Here is a 21646-nt window from a genome sequence, read left to right as displayed (position 1 = left end):
AGGATGTCATTGTAGTACTGTGGTTACATAAGCCAGTAAATCAGTTTAGAAAGCTAGGAGAGTATTTCTGCTAGAACGAGCAGAAATGCAGTTGTTAATACCTCACTTAGACATTGAACTGACATGTCTAAGTTCCAGTAAGATGGACATAGAGGACTTATGGGCAAAGTTTAAGCAGATTGTAAATCATGGTCTGGAGAATTACGTGCCTAACAAGTGGATTAAGGACAAAAAAGACCCACCGTGGTTTAATAACGAGATTCAGAAACTGCTGAGGAAGCAGAGGCTGGTGACTATCAGCTGAAAAGAGAACGCACAAATGATGACAAGCAAAGGGTAGTAGAGGTTCGTGTGTCTGCGAAAAGACGTATGTGTGAAGCATACCACCACTACCACTGTCATACCTTAGCAAAAGGTCTGGCAGAGAACCTGAGAAAATTCTGGTCGTATGTAAAATCGCTAAGTGGGTCTAAGACTTCCATCTACTCACTTGTTGACCAATCTTGTATGGAAGTTGAAGATAGCAAAACAAAAGCTGAAGTTTCAAATTTCACATTTAAGAAACTGTTCATCTAGGAGAATTGTCCAGACATACTGTCATTTGACCATCAAACAGACTCCCACATGGACAACACAATAATAAGCATCCCTGGCATAGAGAAGAAGGAGTTGTGAACAAATACATAGAGAAGAAGGAGTTGTAAACAGATAAGTCACCAGGTCCAAATGGAATCCCTGTTTGGTTTTTCAAAGAGTACTCTATGACATTGGCCCTTTGCTCATTTTTCATTTATTGTGAATCACTCACCCAGCACAAAGTTCCAAGCAACTGGGATAAAGTGTAGGTGACTCCTGTGTATAAGAAGGGCAAAAGAATGGACCCACAAAATTATGGACCAATATTCCTAACATTGGTTTGCTGCAGGATCCTTGAATGTAATCTCAGTTTGAACATAATAAAATTTTCTTGAGACTGAGAAGCTTATGCCCACAAATCAGCATGGTTTTGGAAAGAATCACTCATGTGAACTCAGCTTGCCATTTTCTCTCACATGATCTACTGCAAACTATGGATGAAGGGCAATGGGCAGATTCCATATTTCTAGATTTCCAGAGAGCATTTGCCACAGTGCTCTACTGCAGGCTGTTACAGAAGGTACGAGCATATGGAATAGATTCACAGATATGTAAGTGGCTCAAAGTCTTCTTAAGTTACAGAACCCAGTATTTTGTCATCAACCGTGAATGTTCATCAGAGACAAAGGTATCATCAGGAGTGATAGGACTGCTATTATTCTCTGTATACATAAATGATTTGGTGGGCAGGGTGGACAGCAATCTGTGGTTGTTTGCTGATGATGCTGTGGTGTATGGTAAGCTTTCGAAGTTGAGTGACTGTAGGGGGATACAAGACGCTATTATTCTCTGTATACATAAATGATTTGCTCATCAGCAAACAACCACAGATTGCTGCCCACTCTGTTCACCAAATCATTTATGTATACAGAGAATAATAGCGTCTTGTATCCCCCTACAGTCACTCAACTTCGAAAGCTTACCATACACCACAACATCATCAGCAAACAACTACAGATTGCTGCCCACCCTGTCCACCAAATCATTTATGTATACAGAGAATAATAGCAGTCCTATCACTCCTGATGATACCTTTGTCTCTGCTGTGGAGTTGAGTGACTGTAGGAGGATACAAGATGACTTAGATAAAAGTTCTGGTTGCTGTGATTTATTTATTTATTTATTTACACATCTAGTTCTGTAGGACCAAATTGAGGACCAAATCTTGAAGGTTATGGAACGTGTCAGTACATGGAACTGCAACATAAAAAGTAATAAAAGGTAAAATAAAACGTTTATGAACACAATAAAAGTCAAGCCATAAGATAAAGTAAACACAATCAACAATATAACATAGGAATCGCTTAAATTTTCAAGGAACTCCTTGACAGAATAGAAGGAGTGACCCATGAGGAAACTCTTCCATTTTGATTTGAAAGTGCATGGATTACTGTTAAGATTTTTGAATTCTTGTGGTAGCTTATTGAAAATGGATGCAGCAGTATACTGCAGACCTTTCTGCACACGAGTTAAGGATGTGTGATCCAAATGCAGATGGGATTTCTACCTAGTATTAACAGAGTGAAAGCTGCTAATTCTTGGGAATAAGCTGATAGTGTTAACAAGAGATGGCAGTAAAGAACATATATATGGAGAGGCCAATGTCAGATTACCCAGACTACTGAACGGGGATCGACAAGAGGTTCGCGAACTTACACCACTTACTGGCTGAACTACCCATTTCTGAGCCAAAAATTTCTTTTGAAGAGGGGAAGAGTTACCCCAAAATATAATACCATATGACATAAGCGAATGAAAATAAGCAAAGTAGACTAATTTATGTGTCGAACAACCACTTACTTCATATACATAATAAAACATGGCAGCATTAAGTCTTTGTACAAGATCCTGAACATGGGCTTCCCACAACAGTTTACTATCTACCTGTACACCTAGAAATTTGAGTTCAGTTTCACTAATCATATGCCCATTCTGTGAAATTAAAACATTGGGTTCTGTTAAATAGTTTGTTAGAAACTGTAAAAACTGAATCATATTCTGATGTAGCATTAGTTTATTTTCTACAAGCCATGAACTTATATCATGAACTGCACTATTTGAAACCCATAATGTTTGGAAACAGTCTTAGTTGTGTCCTGCTTGACACAGTCATGTCATTTAAATATCTGAGTGTACTGTTGAAATGCGACCTGAAATGGAATGACCATGTGAGCATTGTGGCAGGAAAGGTAAATGGTCAACATTGGTTTACTGGGAGAATTCAAGGAAATTGTGGTTCACCTATAAAGGAAACTGCTCATAGGATGCTAGTCCAACCTATTCTTGAACACTGCTGAAGTGTTTGGGATCCATGCCAAGTAGGATTAAAGGAAGACATTGAAGCAGTTGTGAGGCAGGCTGCTAGATTTGTTACTGGTAGATTTGAAGAACATGCAAGTGTTACAAAGATGATTCAGGAACTCATTTGGGAGTTCCTGGGGGGAAGACAACATTCTTTTCGAGGAACACTATTGAGAAAATTTAGAGAATGAGCATTTGAATCTGAGTGCAGAATGATTCTATTGCTTCCCACATACATTGTGCAAGGTATGAGAAATCAGGGCTCATATGAAGGCATATAGACAGTTTTTTTCCCTTGTTTTATTTGTGAGTGAAAGAGGAAAAGAAACTAGTGGTAAAGGTAGCGTCCACCATGCACTGTAAGGTGGATTGCAGAGTATCGGTGTAGATGTAGAATATGTTAAGCTATTAGTTAGGCTGGATTTGATTACAACATTCAAGCTTATCCACTGGTAACAGGCACACGCGCGGGGGCAGATGACGTTAATGTACATACAAGTATTATGAACTTTGCACTGCACCTAATTAGAAATTGCTGATGTTAATTCTTAATTGAATCAATATATTTGTTACTGCTTCTTACTGAAGCAGCTGGATGGATGTGGATGAATGTGAACCAAAACAGAACTGTTGCCATGAAAGGTGCAGAAACTGTAACTATAAAAACAAGTGGGCGTGAAAAAATGTATTACACTGTTGTCCTTTCATATTGTGCTAGTGGTACTAAACTTATCCCAGTGATCATTTTCAAATGCAAAACAATGCCAAAACCTTCTGAAATACTGCCCAGTTGTGTTGTTCACATACATGACAAGGGTTGGAAATTATGTGGAAGAGAAGGAAATGTGCTTTATGGAAGAAGGGTTCTCTTTCTGTGCTAGATCAGTTTAGTGGTCACTTGAAAAATTCTGTGAAAGAGAAATTGAAACATGGAAATACAAAGCTTCCTGTTTTTCCTGGATGACTTACTTCACAATTGCAACCGCTGATGTCTCAATAAACAAGCCATTTGAAGTGTTCATGAGAGAGGAATGGAACAAATGGATGATGGACAAAAATCAACATGAATTCACATTGAAGGGAGCTTTAAAATGACGTACAATCAGACAAGTGTGTCAGTGGATAAAACAGTTGTGATTTAGAGTGAGAGAAGTCATTATTGTTAAATCTATCAAGAACTGCGGCATAAGTAATGCCCTTGATGGCAGGAAGACCATCTTATATACAGTATATGAAGAAGACAACAATGATGATGGAGGAAAAGGAAGAAGAAGAAGAAGAAGAAGAAGAAGGTTTAGATGACAATTTTCAGGAATTTTAAAGGTCAGCTTGCTTTTATAAACTAAGAATTTTTTTAATCTGGTTTTGCAATCTAGTAAAAATGGTAAAAATGTTATTTAAAAAAATTGCTAAAAAATTAAGCTGCATCTTATAGTCCATAGCATCTCATAGATTGTAAAATACAATAATTTCTATCAGTTGTTTCTCTTCATTAATTTATGCCTTGATTGATACCACATCGCTGAATGTTCTCCTTTAATATAGGATCTATGAAAGAAGATGGATGATTGAGTGACTGAATACCACTCTTCATTGTGATTTCTGTTGCAGCTGTTAATGTTTCCTCTGAGAAGTAGTGCCGTAGATGGCATGAACTTCTCAGTATTAGGAAAGTTTAGTGACCATAACCTTACAAGAAGTGAAATTTAACAAATAGATACAAGTTTGTCCATGTTTAATGACCAGAAGGCTTTGAGACAGAAAAATTGAGAAATACATTAGTGATTATATTTATGAACATACCATATTGCTCTCTATGACAGTTCCAAGTTATTCTTTTTATTGTTCTCTTATTGTTGGTTCTCCGACATTTGTAGCCACAAGTTGTTAAAGTCATGAATCATTAATAACGTCTGCTGCAGTGTAAGAACAGTGGAATAGCAAATGTAACGAAAACTCACAATGAAAGTGGTTATTACACTTTTGATATAAATAATTATTGGTTAGTAATTAACTGTTGAATTTAACAGATGAGAAAGATTCACCAGAGTCAATGACTGTTCTGGAAGAACTGGAGAACATTGATAGTGAAACTGATAATTTAGATATAACTTTTGTGAAGATGGCAGATCCACGATATGCTCGGAAGTGGGGTGTTACCAAATTGCCAGCAATTGTGTACTTCCGTAAACGGTTTCCCAGCATTTACAGAGGTAAATGTAAGGTTTTTTTGTGTTATTAGATTACTGATGTAATAACATTACTAACATTTTTCTAGGCATGTGCAGGTCAATGTATTGTGAATAATAGAGAACCAGTACAAGGTGATCTTGCAATAGCTCTGAAAGAGATCTGAAGCTGTGTATAAGTCTGCACTAACACATCAAAATGGCATGAACTGCACTGTATGTGCAATTCCTGTTGCACAAAATGTTTGCTCATTGTTATATTTATTCATATTACAAAGTCTAGGCTATCAACATGGATCTGAATCTTCAGTGCAATAATTAGCACATTGATACTTAGTGAAACATAAAAATCAAATCAAATCAAATTTTTATTATCACATAACAGGTATTGTGCAGTCAAAAATTGTGACATAGGGGACTTGCCATTATAAGACTAATGTACAGACTAATAAACTAATCTAAGGTGACAATACATATGTATTACTTTACATGGTTATAATAGAGGGAAACATTCCACGTAGAAAAATATATCTAAAAACAAAGACGATGTAACTTACCAAATGAAAGCGTTGGTGTGTTGATAGACACACAAATAAACACAAACACACACACAAAATTCAAGCTTTCGCAACCCACGGTTGCTTCATCAGGAAAGAGGGAAGGAGAGGGAAAGACGAAAGGATGTGGGTTTTAAGGGAGAGGGTAAGGAGTCATTCCAGTCCCAGGAGTGGAAAGACTTACCTGAGGGGGAAAAAAGGACAGGTATACCCTCGCACACACACACACATATCCATCCGCACATATACAGACACAAGCAGACATTTGTAAAGGCAAAGAATTTAAGAGTTTGAGAGTTTGTAAAGGCAAAAAGTTTGGGCAGAGATGTCAGTTGAGGCGGAAGCATAGAGGCAAAGATGTTGTTGAATGACAGGTGAGGTATGAGTGGCGGAAACTTGAAATTAGCGAAGGTTGAGGCCTGGTGGGTAACGGGAAGAGGGGATGTACTGAAGGGCAAGTTCTCATCTTCGGAGTTCTGATAGGTTGATGTTAGCGGGAAGTATCCAGATAACCCGGACGGTGTAACACTGTGCCAAGATGTGCTGGCCGTGCACCAAGGCATGTTTAGCCACAGGGTGATCCTCATTACCAACAAACACTGTCCGCCTGTGTCCATTCATGCGAATGGACAGTTTGTTGCTGGTCAGTCCCACATAGGTAGCTTCACAGTGTAGGCAGATCAGTTGGTAAATCACGTGGGTGCTTTCAAACATGGCTCTGCCTTTGATCGTGTGCACCTTCCTAGTTACAGGACTGGAGTAGGTGGTGGTGGGAGAGTGCATGGGACAGGTTTTACACCGGGGGCGGTTACAAGGGTAGGAGCCAGAGGGTAGGGAAGGTGGTTTGGGGATTTCATAGGGGTGAACCAAGAGGTTACAAAGGTTAGGTGGACGGCGGAAAGACACTCTTGGCGGAGTGGGGAGGATTTCATGAAGGATGGATCTCATTTCAGGGCAGGATTTGAGGAAGTCGTATCCCTGCTGGAAAGCCACATTCAGTCTGATCCAGTCCCGGAAAGTATCCTGTCACGAGTGGGGCACTTTTGGGGTTCTTCTGTGGGAGGTTCTGGGTTTGAGGGGATGAGGAAGTGGCTCTGGTTATTTGCTTCTGTACCACGTCGGAAGGGTAGTTGCGGGATGCGAAAGCTGTTTTCAAGTTGTTGGTGTAATGGTTCAGGGATTCCGGACTGGAGCAGATTCGTTTGCCACGAAGACCTAGGCTGTAGGGAAGGGACCGTTTGTCATGGAATGGGTGGCAGCTGTCATAATGGAGGTACTGTTGCTTGTCAGTAGGTCTGATGTGGACGGATGTGTGAAGCTGGCCATTGGACAGATGGAGGTCAATGTCAAGGAAAGTAGCATGGGATTTGGAGTAGGTTGGCGTACGAGGGGGCCATCCTGGTACCCATGGCTGTTCCCTTTAATTGTTGGTATGTCTGGCCTTCGAAAGTGAAGAAGTTGTGAGTCATGGTGAAGCTGGCTAAGGTAATGAGGAAAGAGGTTTTAGGTAGGGTGACAGGTGATTGGCGTGAAAGGAAGTGCTCCATCGCAGCGAGGCCGTGGACGTGCGGAATATTTGTGTATAAGGAAGTAGCATCAATGTTTACAAGGATGGTTTCGGGGGGTAACAGGTTGGGTAAGGATTCCAGGCATTCGAGAAAGTGGTAGGTGTCTTTGGTGAAGGATGGGAGACTGCATGTAATGGGTTGAAGGTGTTGATCTATGTAGGCAGAGATACGTTCTGTGGGGGCTTGGTAACCAGCTACAATGGGGCTGCCGGGATGATTGGGTTTGTGAATTTTAGGAAGTAGGTAGAAGGTAGTGGTGCGGGGTGTCGGTGGGGTCAGGAGGTTGATGGTGTGAGGAGAAAGGTTTTGTAGGGGGCCTAAGGTTCTGAGGATTCCTTGAAGCTCCACCTGGACATCAGGAATGGGATTACCTTGCCAAACTTTGTATGTAGTGCTGTCTGAAAGCTGACGCAGTCCCTCAGCCACATACTCCCGACAATCAAGTACCACGGTAGTCGGACCCTTGTCCGCCGGAAGAATGACGATGGATCGGTCAGCCTTCAGATCACGGATAGCCTGGGCTTCAGCAGTGGTGATGTTGGGAGTAGGATTAAGATTTTTCAAGAAGGATTGAGAGGCAAGGCTGGAAGTGAGAAATTCCTGGAAGGTTTGGTGAGGGTGATTTTGAGGAAGAGGAGGTGGATCACACTGTGAAGGAGGACAGAACTGTTCCAGGCAGGGTTCAATTTGGATAGTGTCTTGGGGAGTTGGATAATTAGGAGTAGGATTAGGATTATTTTTCTTCATGGCTAAGTGATATTTCCAGCAGAGAGTACGAGTGTAGGACAGTAAATCTTTGACGAGGACTGTTTGGTTGAATCTGGAAGTAGGGCTGAAGGTGAGGCCTTTGGATAAGACAGAGGTTTCGGATTGGGAGAGAGATTTGGAGGAAAGGTTAACTACTGCATTAGGGTGTTGTGGTTCCAGATTGTGTTGATTAGAAATTTGAGATTTTGGGGGGAGTGGAGCTGGAAGTGGGAGATTGAGTAGATGGGAGAGACTGGGTCTGTGTGCAATGAGAGGAGGTTGAGGTTTGCTGGAAAGGTTGTGGAGGGTGAGTGAGTTGCCTTTCTGGAGGTGGGAAACCAGGAGAGTGGATAGTTTTTTGAGGTGGAGGGTGGCATGCTGTTCTAATTTGCAGTTGGCCTGTAGGAGGATGCTCTGAACAGCTGGTGTAGATGTGGGAGAGGAAAGATTGAGGACTTTTATTAAGGATAGGAGTTGACGGGTGTGTTCATTGGCTGAGTTGATGTGTAGGTGAAGGATTAGGTGGGTGAGGGCTATGGATTGTTCAGTTTTGAACTGGTATAGGGACTGATGGAAAGAAGGGTTACAGCCAGAGATGGGAACTTTAAGTGTGAGGCCTTTGGGGGAAATGCCAAATGTCAGACAAGCCTGAGTAAATAAAATATGGGAGCGTAATCTGGCTAGGGCGAAGGCATGTTAACGGAGGAAATATAAATAAAATTTAATGGGGTCGTTGTGGGTATGTTGTGGCGGTGACATGGTATTAGAAGGTGGAAAGTGTAACATGAGGCTGAAATGAAAATAAAAATAAAAATATATGGAGAGAGATAAAGGTGAACTAGAAAGCAACTGGAGATCTGATGTGAAAAAAGTCAAAATAAGTGTTGGTTAAAGCTGAGCTATGTTGATCCTGTGGTGAATTTGGGTTGGTAAACAACGATGTGCACAAAGGTTAGGTGGTTGTGTTGTCGCCAAAACACGTTAAAGGGTGGAGAAATTTGGGAAAATTTCGAAAAAACTGCGTGTAAATGTATTAAAGTGCGTGGTTTTGTGGTGGCAGATTATGAACATGCGGCTAACAATTGTCTGATGAAGAAATAATGACTTAAAAACCTGTGGGAAGCGGCTAAAAATGATTAGTGATGTGCGAAAAACGGAAATGGAAATAAAGTGAAAGTTGTTAGAACTAGCCGAAATGGTTGTTTAATAGGTGAAAGGAACTGTTTGTGAACTGGGAACGGTGGATTTTATAGTAGCGGTAGTGTTGAAAGCGGAAAATTTTTTTTTTGGTTATGGTTTGGAAGTGGGTTATGCATTATTGAGTATATATAGGCAGGCTAAAATTGTATGGTAGATTACGGTAAAAAGGAGAAGGTGAATACAAAGTGAAACTACTTGCAAAACCAGAAAGAGAAAATAAGATGACAGGAAAGATTTCGAAATGCAACAGTGACAATAACAAACGTAATTGTTGGGTTCAAATTGATGATATGAATATAATAGAGGGAAACATTCCACGTAGGAAAAATATATCTACAAACAAAGATGATCTACCTTACCAAATGAAAGCGTTGGTATGTTGATAGACACACAAATAAACAAAAACACACACACAAAATTCAAGCTTTCGCAACCCACGGTTGCTTCATCAGGAAAGAGGGAAGGAGAGGGAAAGACGAAAGGATGTGGGTTTTAAGGGAGAGGGTAAGGAGTCATTCCAATGCCGGGAGCGGAAAGACTTACCTTAGGGGGAAAAAAGGACAGGTATATACTCGCACACACACACACACACACACACACACACACACACACACACATCCATCCCCACATATGCAGACACAAGCAGACATTTGTAAAGGCAACGAGTTTAAGAGTTTGAGAGTTTGTAAAGGCAAAGAGTTTGGGCAGAGATGTCAGTCGAAGCGGAAGTACAGAGGCAAAGATGTTGTTGAATGACAGGTGAGGTATGAGCGGCGGAAACTTGAAATTTCTTTGCTTTCGAAGGCCAGACATACCAACAATTAAAGGGAACAGCCATGGGTACCAGGATGGCCCCCTCGTACGCCAACCTATTTATGGGTCACTTAGAGGAAGCCTTCTTGGTTACCCAGGCTTGCCAACCCAAAGTCCGGTACAGATTTATTGATGACATCTTCACGAGCTGGACTCACAGTGAAGAAGAACTCCAGACTTTCCTCTCCAACCTCAACTCTTTTGGTTCCATCAGATTCACCTGGTCCTACTCCAAATCCCATGCCACTTTCCTTGACATTGACCTCCATCTGTCCAATGGCCAGCTTCACACATCCGTCCACATCAAACCCACCAACAAGCAACAGTACCTCCATTATGACAGCTGCCACCCATTCCATATCAAATGGTCGCTTCCCTACAGCCTATATAATATATATATGGTGTTGCTTTTTTGGAGAGATGCTATATTGCATGTTCATCATTCAAGAAGTCTGCTACACTAAGGTAGCATTTACTTTTAAAATACTTTTCCATGTCTCCTGTAGTATTTTTTAGATCTGGATCACTTTTCCCCATATAGATTTTTTTTACAAATTTCCTGCCCTTGTAATGTGGAGATTGTTTCATCAAGTTTGAGCCTGTGGGTAAGTAGCATGTAACTTGCCTTATATCTAGTCTCATACAGGTCCAAGAAGCAGTTGTCCTCAAAAAGTTGTGGGTTTCTCTTTGAGAAAATAAGGACCTCATATATATACATACTAGAGATGGACATTAGATCTAATTTTTCAAATAGAGGTTTGCAGTGTTGATTCTCTTCAGCTCCCACCATGGCTCAGATGATCTTTTTTTTGTAGTCTAAAGGCTCTAAAGAAATTAGTTTTCTCAGACCCCAGAAAATTATGCTGTAGTTAATGACTGAAATAAAATATGCATAAAATACAGTTTTTTACTGCTAAATAAGTGATACTAGATAAGACATTCTTGACATACACAAGACTGTTCAGTTTACTAAGAATGCTGTCTACATGCTCACTACACAACATGTTTTTATTTATTAACACACTAAGAAATTTGACACAGCTTATAGAGTCCAATTTTTTGTCCATATAAGTAATTTCACTTATACATTGTGCTGATTGTTTCATGGTGAAATGATCAGTTTCTGTTCTTGAAAGTTTAATTTCATATTATTATTCTTGATCCACGCACCCACTTCCCCAAGTGTGTGCTCAATACTGCGGGTTAAGTCTTCATTGGGTTTACTGCAGACTATAGCTGTTGAAACATGTGCATAAAGGATGGTATCTGACTCAACCTAGCATGGCATATCATTGATGTAATACAAAAATAGTAGTGGCCCTAATATTGAGGCTTGTGAGACATCTAACTGTATGTTTTCCAGCCAGGAATGAATTCCTTGCCACTGTTATTAACAAGCACTCTTTGTTTTCTGTTTGCCAATCTTTAAGTTCTATACAACAACTTTCAAAAGTAATTGCTTCATTTAGATGGCTAAAATTCTGTCTGATTTCAAAGGTTACTGAGGAATGAACAAATATGCAAGAGCCTCCATACTTGTTAGTTCTACAAAAGCTGGTGGCCAGTTTTTAGCTGGGAAATTTGTTGAGAAGACTGGTATTTTCTGTTTTAAACTGATGTTCATTTATACATATTACATTTACAGACTGTTTCATACTTTGTAACAGAATTTGCATGTTATAAAGCTGGCTGATCATTCCTTCAGACAGATTTACAATATTAAAATTCATAATGAGGTTACTAGTGCATACATTATCAGGTGAAGCATCTTTAATAATTTGTTTACATGATAAAGGAATTGCCACCTGTGTATTGAGTAATTCTTCTGTGTTGTTAAAGTTGGGCCAAATCCAATTGGAATTGACCCCTTTCACTTGTTTCCCTACGTGTAGGCACTTAAGGCAGTGGCTTGTTTGCTTTTGCAGCTGTTTTCATGCATTATTTTGTCAACAGTCTTGTTTGTATCAGACACAAGTCTCTTCTTACCAAATCGATGCAAGTGTTGACCATGCATTGTGAAACTAGCTTTTTCGTAATTGTAGACATCGAGAAGGTTTATGTTTTTAAACTTTGAACAGAAGTGTTTTACTGTTTCACTCATTCATTGAATATCACTATTTACACGAGATCAGTCTACTAAATCAGATCTCATAGGTAGATTCACACTATAACTTTTGTAGTTGACAGTAACTGCAGTAATGACCAATTTTTATAGAAATGCACTAGCCTCATTGCAGTAAACATTGTTTGATCCCGTTACAAGAACAACACAGTCACTTTTAGTAGAAATGGTACATTCTTGCTTGACACTGCTAATCATGTATTTGAACTTCGCTCCAGGCTTAACAAAAGCTGAGAAACTCACATTTTCTTTTGCAGAGTCAGATACAAAGTCTGAAACATTGCATGCATGGCTATCTCTGAATATTTTGACTTTTATTCCATGATGCATTTGTTTTTGTGTTGCTGCAGAACTGCTCTTGGCAGATTTCATGTCAGTTTTTGATGGTCCACTTTTTCATGTGATTTTAATCACAGCACAGCATTAACTGACTAATATTCATGCCTGGTGAGCAACTTTTGCTATTAGATCGCTGAATATTATTTGAACCTCTGATTTTCTGTGCCTTTTTAATATATGAATAATTGAAAATGAATTCTCAGAGTCACTTCAAATGCAAAAGTACAGACATGCATTTGCTAAAAATCAGGGACACTTAATATGATAATGAAAACTACTGTCTTTGAGATAAATGAAATAAGAGGTGTGTTCAAAAAGTACGGTGACTTTATATTTCTATGAAAAAAAAAATTATTTATTCATCAATATTCATGCTGTCCTCTTCAAAGTAATCCCCCTCAGATACAACACACTTGTGCCAATGCTTCTTCCAAACCTCAAAGCTTTTCTCATCTCTTTTGGTACAACCTTGAGTACTTCCGGCGATTCAGTTTTATTTCCTCAGTTGTTGAAAATCTTCATTCTTTCATAGGTCTCTTCAGTTTTGGGAACAGGAAAAGTTGCAGGGGGCAAATCTGATGAATATGGTGGCTGAGGCATGATTGTCATGTTGTTTTTGGCCAAAAAATCTCTCACAAGCAATGATGAATGAGCGTGTGCATTGTCGTTTTACAAAAGCTGTAAATTGTTTTTCCCCAATTCTGGACTTTTTTACATATTGCTTCTCTTATGGACCATATGACCTTGACATAAATATTCATGATGCACTATGCCATGGTAATTGAAAAACAATGAGCGAAACTAAAACTTTGACATTTGATCGAACTTGGCATGCTTTTTCCGGTCTTGGCTCTTCGGGATGCTTCCATTGGGGTGACTGGGCTTTGATTTTGATGTCATAACGGCAAACCCATGTTTTGTCACCAGTTATGACCCTTTTCAGCTAATCAGGATCATCATTAATGTCACTCAAGAGCTCCTGAGCGATGCTCATGTGATGATTCTTCTGATCAAAATTGAGAAGATTTGGAACAAATTTCGCTGTCACACTTCTCATTCTCAAAACATCCGAAAAAATTGCATGACATGAGCCGACTGACATGCAACATCCTCAGAAACTTCTCTTATGGTAATTCGATGATTATCCAAAACTACTTTTTTCACAGCTTCGATGTTATCATCTGTTGTTGATGTGCTGGGTCATCCAGGGTGAGGTTCGTTATTGGCATCTCCTCGGCCATCTTGGAAGAGCTTGTACCACTTGTAAACCTTTTTCTTTTTTTTTTTTTACTTAGAGCAGACTCGCCATATGCCACTGTCAACTTTTCAAGTGTTTTAGAGCACTTGATTCCATTTTTCAAACAAAGTTTGGTGCAAACTCTTTGCTCCATTTTTTATAATAATTGAAAATCGCCAAGCACACTAAAACACATCTAACCTTTCTATCTGTCAAAAACAAAGAATGCTGTACACTTGAAATTGTGAACATATGTTTGGGACATGTGTACCAACATAACAAAAAAAGAAAAAGATCGGTAATCGAATGTCCATTGCCCACGCAATTTGAAGTCACCTTACTTTTTTAACAGCACTTGTACACTGCAAATGAGAGGTTGAATAGAAGGAAACAAATGGTTTGATGTGTGTTAATTATAATAAACACTATTTGCCTTATGGGCAAATTGTAAAATAGTTCATAAAGTGATTGAGACTTTGGAGCAGTCTAATTAGGGAATATGGAAAAAGATAGCAAGTGATCGCTACTTTTCAAGGAACTGGGACCAATAAAGAGTAAAGAGAAGGCAATACTGGGGAGTCATGTAATTAGTCTGTCCACATAAAATGGAAGAAGGTGTGAATCTTTATAACAGAACTTATTGTTTCATCAATATTTAAAGTTTAGAGATGAAGTTAATACTCATATCTGACAAGGGAATGAGAAAGAGCTGCACAGTAGCTTGAGGAACCAACACAAAACAAAAATTTGGAAGGCTAGGATTTCAATTGTAACTATGCAATTTATTAATTGGGACAACCTTGTACTGAAAGATATTGTTTTGTAAGTAGCTTGATTAAACAGATCACAGAGATACCGAGGAGAAAAGAAATTTGTGTAATTAGGCCTACTTTTGCTGAGATGGGCAAATGGAAACAAACAAAAGTGTAGTGGTTAATGCATTGGAATCTAATAAATAACTGCTTTACTATCTATTCAAATACAAGAAGTTCTGTTTTACCCTTAAAAAAGATACTAACTACAGATGTTCACTAATACTGGCATGAGAAATAGATGAATGGACAGAAAGCTAAGATTGTCCTATTCCCAACTTCAACTCTGATTTTTCTTTTGTTACCATTTCTTCATAACACCTTCCTTTCTGCTTTTGTTGCTGCATAATATGGGATATAAATTGCAAAATGAATAAAATCTTGATTCCATTTACTGTGATATTTTTTTCATTTCTTGCATATCAGTAATACATAGGAACATAGAATGTTTGTCTATTTTTTTCATATATATGTGAGCTTATATTTAATCTCATTTTTTAAAATCTCTCCTAGGTGATCTTTCAACTGGTGATGAGGTCCTTGAATGGCTTCGAAAGAATCGTTTCCGCCAACCAGAATTGAACCTTTTCATGTATGCTGTTATTGCTATTACTGTCACTTTTTTTATCTACACTGCCTGGCTAGTATCATGCTTCAAGCCCCATGTGAAGCAGGCGTGAAAGCACATGATACTAGAATTTTTTTCTAAGACCAAGATGCTGTAAATCAGCACAGTTCATGTGGTGACCATCCACAGTACAGAAACTGATGCAGTGACTGTGCTGTAATTATAATTTGTAGTTTTACTTACTATTAAATCCCAGTGCATCACTGTGATGTCTTTTTATAATCTTGTTTGAAGCTGAAGAACAGCCACTGAAAATGCAGAGAAAGAAGTCAGTGACATTACATTTGTATTTTATGTTTTATTCTGTAGTAATATCATATCATCATGATAAGTAAGTCTTCAGACACATATATGGAATCAGTTATGAATGAAATACAGGTATCGATCCATTGTGTTTCAGTTAATGATAAATGAATAATTGATTCTTTCACAAAGTTTCACTTCGTTGCACAACTTCCAAGCAAGTTGGTTTTATACATTTTTGTCCTGTAGTCACGGACAAATAATTATTTACCAAAGCAATTATTATTATTTATTTTACACTGTCAATTCATATCATCTTTGAGTGTATATAATGTAAATATTTAAGTACAGTTAGAACTGTGTAGTGAAACGTTTATTTGACTATTCACTTTGTATTTATTTTGTTGCCTCTGCAGAAATATTAATGAAAACTAAATTTTATTCAGTTTCATCAGACTAAATGGCAATGCAGTCTGTAGGGCAAATATAAGTTAAGAGGTAAATGATAATATTAGTGATGAATTCTTCTCGGGTTATCAGTCGAGTGGTGGCATCGTCTTGTCGGAACATTTCAATGAGTTTCGTACCAATCATTAGTGTTTACAATGCTCACACTTGTATTTAATGGGTGACTGTAATTGTACAACAGCTACAAAGTTTCCAATTGTTAGAAACTGTGTGCACATAGTTGGTTCACTTCTAACAACAAGAAAAAATATTTCAAAAAGAGATGCACTTATTTTTGTCACTGAATAATTATGTGTGCTGATGAATGTCCTGAACACTCTTAAAATAATAGAAATAGGTTTCCCCTATGCAAACAGGAATGAAGGAACTACTGTGTCGATTCTTCTGAAATTTTTTTCAAGTGTAAAAATTGTTTCTGTTGCTAAACCATTTGTTCTGAAGGATCCTAAGTTAGCTGTGTGGCTCTAAGAGAAAATTTGATTCAGTTATTATATCAAGACACATTTTAACGAATGCATTTAGGGTCTATTAGTGTGAAGAAAAGGGACCAATAATAAAATAAAGATTGAAATGCATTTTTAAGTAGAAAATGAATAAAGCATTCTGTTGGACTGCAGTGTCAAGGAATCTTTTTAATTAATATGCAACATACAAGATTTTTATTTAAAAACATGTCAAACTAATGTTCTTGTGATTTTGAATGAGCCGAATGGTGATGTGAGCAGGGACACAGAATAGTGAAACCATTTTGTCTCTGGGGATATAGACATTCATAAAACCAGAAACTGATGTAAGATGTTAAATTTTAGCAACACTGCTCATATTATAAAGTTATTTTAATGGATTTTGTGAACATCCCCAACATCATCTCAGACTGTGCTGTCTGCAAAGAGCTGTAGAATGGACAATATTGATTCACTTCATCCCATTCTCACGCAAGGTAATTATTATAGAAAATTTGGCATTAATTTTCACTTTCTCAGAAGGATAATTAATCAAACACATGCAGCATCTTCTCCTATCAAATTTCTGCATCTAGTCATTGTTTTACTCAGTGTATAAACAGATGTACTTCAGAAAGTTGATGATCCAAGTACATCCAGTATGAAAAGCAGCATGTCATGGGATGGGGCACAATTCAACTGTTCTATAGTGATACCAATTATGGACAACAGCTGCTGTCCAGGGGCATGACTTTGAATTAGTATTTTATGTTCTGTTATAAAGGAAGTGGCTAGAGATGAAACCATTTAGTGCAGGTATGTGTGACATACATTACAAAATGTGCAGGTGTTCATTCATCAATATGTAGCAACTTTTTCTAATTTTTTGTGCAGATGTTTCTATTAGACTCCTGTAAATTTCACCAGTAACAGTGATTAGCACTGGCAGAGGAGAGTTATTCAACAGAAACACACTAACTTTTGATAATGACTCCAGTCAAAATTTTGATGTGTCCTGTAAGGTATGTTGGAATGAAGACCTGGGAAATTGTCATACAGATACCATCATTCTAAGGACGTGTATAACATGCTATTTTTCTGAAGAAATAGAGTGAATGATTACAGCATCAAATCAAGAGCTTACCGTAATGGTCCCTATTTGTCCTTGAAGGCTGTATATGTTAGTTAATCATTTGTTATAAACATGGTAATCTCAACAATAGTAACTCTATTGAAAATCAAATAGTGCCACCATTAGCTATTTTCAAGGCCTTTTTTATTGCTATCAGTTTCAGTTGCTACTAATCATCATCAAAGCACAAGAGATTTTTCAACTAGAGCATCTTTTTGGATATATACATGACTTTCCATCCCTACGTACACAATAAAGGTTTCCAGAGCACTAACTACTCAAAATATAGAAAGTATTTCTGAAATAATATAGACTGGTGAACCACCTTCCATTTTGTTCTGTTTCTCACAGAGAAGTGTGCCTTTTAAAAGGACAGTTGTCTTTTAATATCACACCTTACATGAGTTCACCACTGCCCTCTTTCTCTTCCTTACAATCTCCACACTCTCATGCCATTTCTTGCTCTCTCATTTTCATTCACCTACACTTGTTACTGATAACAGTTTTGTTTTGTTATTTAAAGAAAATAAACAACAAATGAGAATATCTAGAAGTATATTTATTTTCTCTCTTTCTAATAAAGCACTATTATTCCAAATGAGGATGGTCAAAACCAGCTCATTTTAGATGGTCATGTTATGAAGAGTGTTGTTGGCAAGCATTTTATATCGGCAGTTTTTATTGGCACACTGGATGTCTATAAAACTCAATGTTAAGACAAACCAAATTCACAATGTAAATCTAACAGTAGCCCATTTTCTTGTATAAAATTTAATTAATGAATGTGACATATTTATAACTTATAGTCACATCTTGAGTAAAATGTGTGAGTACATAAACATGATATTTAAGAGTTATTTAAAACTGATATAACATTGAGGGTCACTTTTTGAAATTGAGATATTATATGCAAGTGACAACAATTTGGCTTGTAATTTGCATAACAATTCATTTCATGAATGAGTATGGGAAAAGTATTATGCAGTAACTACTTTAAAGCTTTACATTTGAGTCAAAATAACATGACTCTGGTTGTACAATAGAGTGTTCTGTTGAAGAGGCAACATTAATTGTAAAAACATGACTTATGCATTTAGAGCATGGCAGAGTAATTTTCTATAAAAGTCATTCACTGTATTTATTCACAAATGTTGGATGACCACTCATGCAGACTTGTATAGCTGCATGTGATTGGCTTCTTTTTTTCTTATTCTTTAAGTGAGATAATGAATGATATGAATAACTTGTTGTGGGTGTTTCCAGGTGTTGAATGTTACTGACATGTAATGATTATGTCTGTGACTTCAGCTGTGGCTGTAACTTCACTGTGCATTCCACTTGTAGAAAATATTGTCAGAAATTCATCTGAAATGAGAAATAAATTGAATAAAAAATAGGTAACCAATGTGTAATTTATTTGTTGTTTTAAAAATTGTTCATCCACATTCTTGACAAAAGAATACATGAGTACAAAAAAATGAACTATGTCATTTATGATTACGGACTTGTATACCACGTATTTTTCGTTACGCTAGAAATGATGAAAGAAAATAATAAAGAACTTTTCAATAAAAATATACATATTCACCAAATATAATATACTAAGTGTTATATTTAGACTAATCTTTGGTGTCATAAGGCTGTGCCCTTGCTTAGTTAAACTGTGCACTACAGTTGTCTTGAGATGTACATTTCATATCTAATTAACAAGCAGTAAACTTCATTTTAACAGGCTTTGGGGAAAATCTGTGAATAATCTGAATGAGCATGTCATAATTACAGAAATCCAAAGGGATCAGTTGTGGATTCACTGCTTAGTATGAATGAATGACTGACAAAACAATGAGAAGTTTTAAGAAACTGTAATTTTTGCTGAGAATGAAAAGTCTTGATTTTGGAACACATAATATGACCCACACTTGTGATTAATAGCACTGAGCTGAGCTGCAATTTAATTTTAGAATGAATGGTTTGCTGCAAATCCAAAGAAGTAATTTGCAACAGGTGTGCGTTTTCCATATCACCTAAACCACTGGAGCGATTTCAACCAAACGTGGTATATGTATCCTTTACTGTCAGGCAACAATCACTGTGAAGATATGATGTCATAAGGAATGAGGTGTATGAAAAACTGCCATATCATGCATAACATTTACATGTATTATTTCTATGCTATTAACTGTATTCACAATAAATTTTGCAAGCAGTATCCACATATGCCACTGAATGTACTTACATAAACAAATCATTGTACGACAAATAGTTCAAGAGATGTTGTTGTTGTTGTGGTCTTCAGTCCTGAGACTGGTTTGATGCAGCTCTCCATGCTACTCTATCCTGTGCTAGCTCCTTCATCTCCCAGTACCTACTGCAACCTACATCCTCCTGAATCTGTTTAGTGTATTCATATCTTGGTCTCCCTCTATGATTTTTTCCCCTCCACGCTGCCCTCCAACACTAAATTGGTGATCCCTTGATGCTTCAGAACATGTCCTACCAACAGATCTCTTCTTCTAGTTAAGTTGAGCCACAAACTTCTCTTCTCCCCAATCCTATTCAATACCTCCTCATTAGTTATGTGATCTACCCATCTAATCTTCAGCATTCTTCTGTAGCACCTCATTTCGAAAGCTTCTATTCTCTTCTTGTCCAAGCTAGTTATTGTCCATGTTTCAATTCCATACATGGCTACGCTCCATACAAATACTTTCAGAAACGACTTACTGACACTTAAACCAATACTCGATGTTAACAAATTTCTCTTCTTCAGAAACGCTTACCTTGCCATTGCCAGTCTACATTTTATATCCTCTCTACTTTGACCATCATCAGTTATTTTGCTCCCCAAATAGCAAAACTCCTTTACTACTTTAAGTGTCTCATTTCCTAATCTAATTCCCTCAGCATCACCTGACTTAATTTGATTACATTCCATGATCCTCTTTTGCTTTTGTTGATGTTCATCTTATACCCTCCTTTCTTGACACTGTCCATTCCGTTCAACTGCTCTTCCAAGTCCTTTGCTGTCTCTGACAGACTTACAATGTCATCGGTGAACCTCAAAGTTTTTATTTCTTCTCCATGGATTTTAATACTTACTCCGAATTTTTATTTTGTTTCCTTCACTGCTTGCTCAATATACAGACTGAATAACATCGGGGATAGGCTACAACCCTGTCTCACTCCCTTCACAACCACTGCTTCCCTTTCATGCCCCTTGACTCTTATAACTGCCATCTGGTTTCTGTACAAATTGTAAATAGCCTTTCGCTCCCTGTACTTTACCCCTGCCACCTTCAGAATTTGAAAGAGAGTATTCCAGTCAACATTGTCAAAAGGTTTCTCTAAGTCTACAAATGCTAGAGCCGTAGGTTTGCCTTTCCTTAATCTAGCTTCTAAGATAAGTCGTAGGGTCAGTATTGCCTCATGTGTTCCAACATTTCTACGGAATCCAAACTGATCTTCCCCGAGGTCAGCTTCTACCAGTTTTTCCATTCGTCTGTAGAGAATACGCGTTAGTATTTTGCATCTGTGACTTATTAAACTGATTGTTCGGTAATTTTCACATCTGTCAGCACCTTCTTTCTTTGGGATCGGAATTATTGTATTCTTCTTTAAGTCTGAGGGTATTTCGCCTCTCTCATACATCTTGCTCACCAGATGGTAGAGTTTTGTCAGGACTGGCTCTCCCAAGGCCGTCAGTAGTTCTAATCCTGGGGCCTTGTTTCAACTCAGGTCTTACAGTGCTTTGTCAAACTCTTCTCCCATTTCACCTTCATCTACATCCTCTTCCATTTCCATAATATTGTTCTCAAGTACATTGCCCTTCTATAAGCCCTCTATATACTCCCTCCACCTTTCTGCTTTCCTTTCCTTGCTTTGAACTGGGTTTCCATCTGAGCTCTTGATATTCATACAAGTGGTTCTCCTTTCTCCAAAGGTCTCTTTAATTTTCCTGTAGGCAGTATCTATCTTACCCCTAGTGAGATAACCCTCTGCATCCTTACATTTGTCCTCTAGTCATCCCTGCTTAGCCATTTTGCACATCCTGTCAGTCTTATTTGTATTCCTTTTTGCCTGCTTCATTTACTGCATTTTTATATTTTCTCCTTTCATCAATTAAATTCAGTATTTTTTCTGTTACCCAAGGATTTCTACTAGGCCTCATCTTTTTACCTACTAAGTCCTCTGCTGCTTTCACTACTTCATCT

General features: G+C 37.9%; 1 protein-coding gene across 3 annotated transcripts in view; it reads left to right on the top strand.

The window, feature by feature from the left end:
* The window catches only part of LOC124612943, a 453322-nt gene extending 434486 nt beyond the window's left edge, over positions 1-18836 (top strand). For all 3 annotated transcript variants that reach the window (XM_047141447.1, XM_047141449.1, XM_047141446.1), the window contains 2 exons: positions 4968-5150; positions 15035-18836. In XM_047141447.1, coding sequence (XP_046997403.1) covers positions 4968-5150; positions 15035-15201 — 350 coding nt within the window. In that variant the 3' untranslated portion in view covers positions 15202-18836. The remainder of the gene's footprint in view (positions 1-4967; positions 5151-15034) is intronic.
* The last annotated feature ends 2810 nt before the right edge of the window (positions 18837-21646 follow it).

The sequence above is a fragment of the Schistocerca americana genome, chromosome 4, assembly GCF_021461395.2.
Source record: "Schistocerca americana isolate TAMUIC-IGC-003095 chromosome 4, iqSchAmer2.1, whole genome shotgun sequence".
NCBI classification, from domain to species: Eukaryota; Metazoa; Arthropoda; class Insecta; order Orthoptera; family Acrididae; genus Schistocerca; species Schistocerca americana.
This window is presented reverse-complemented; position numbering and strand designations above follow the sequence as displayed.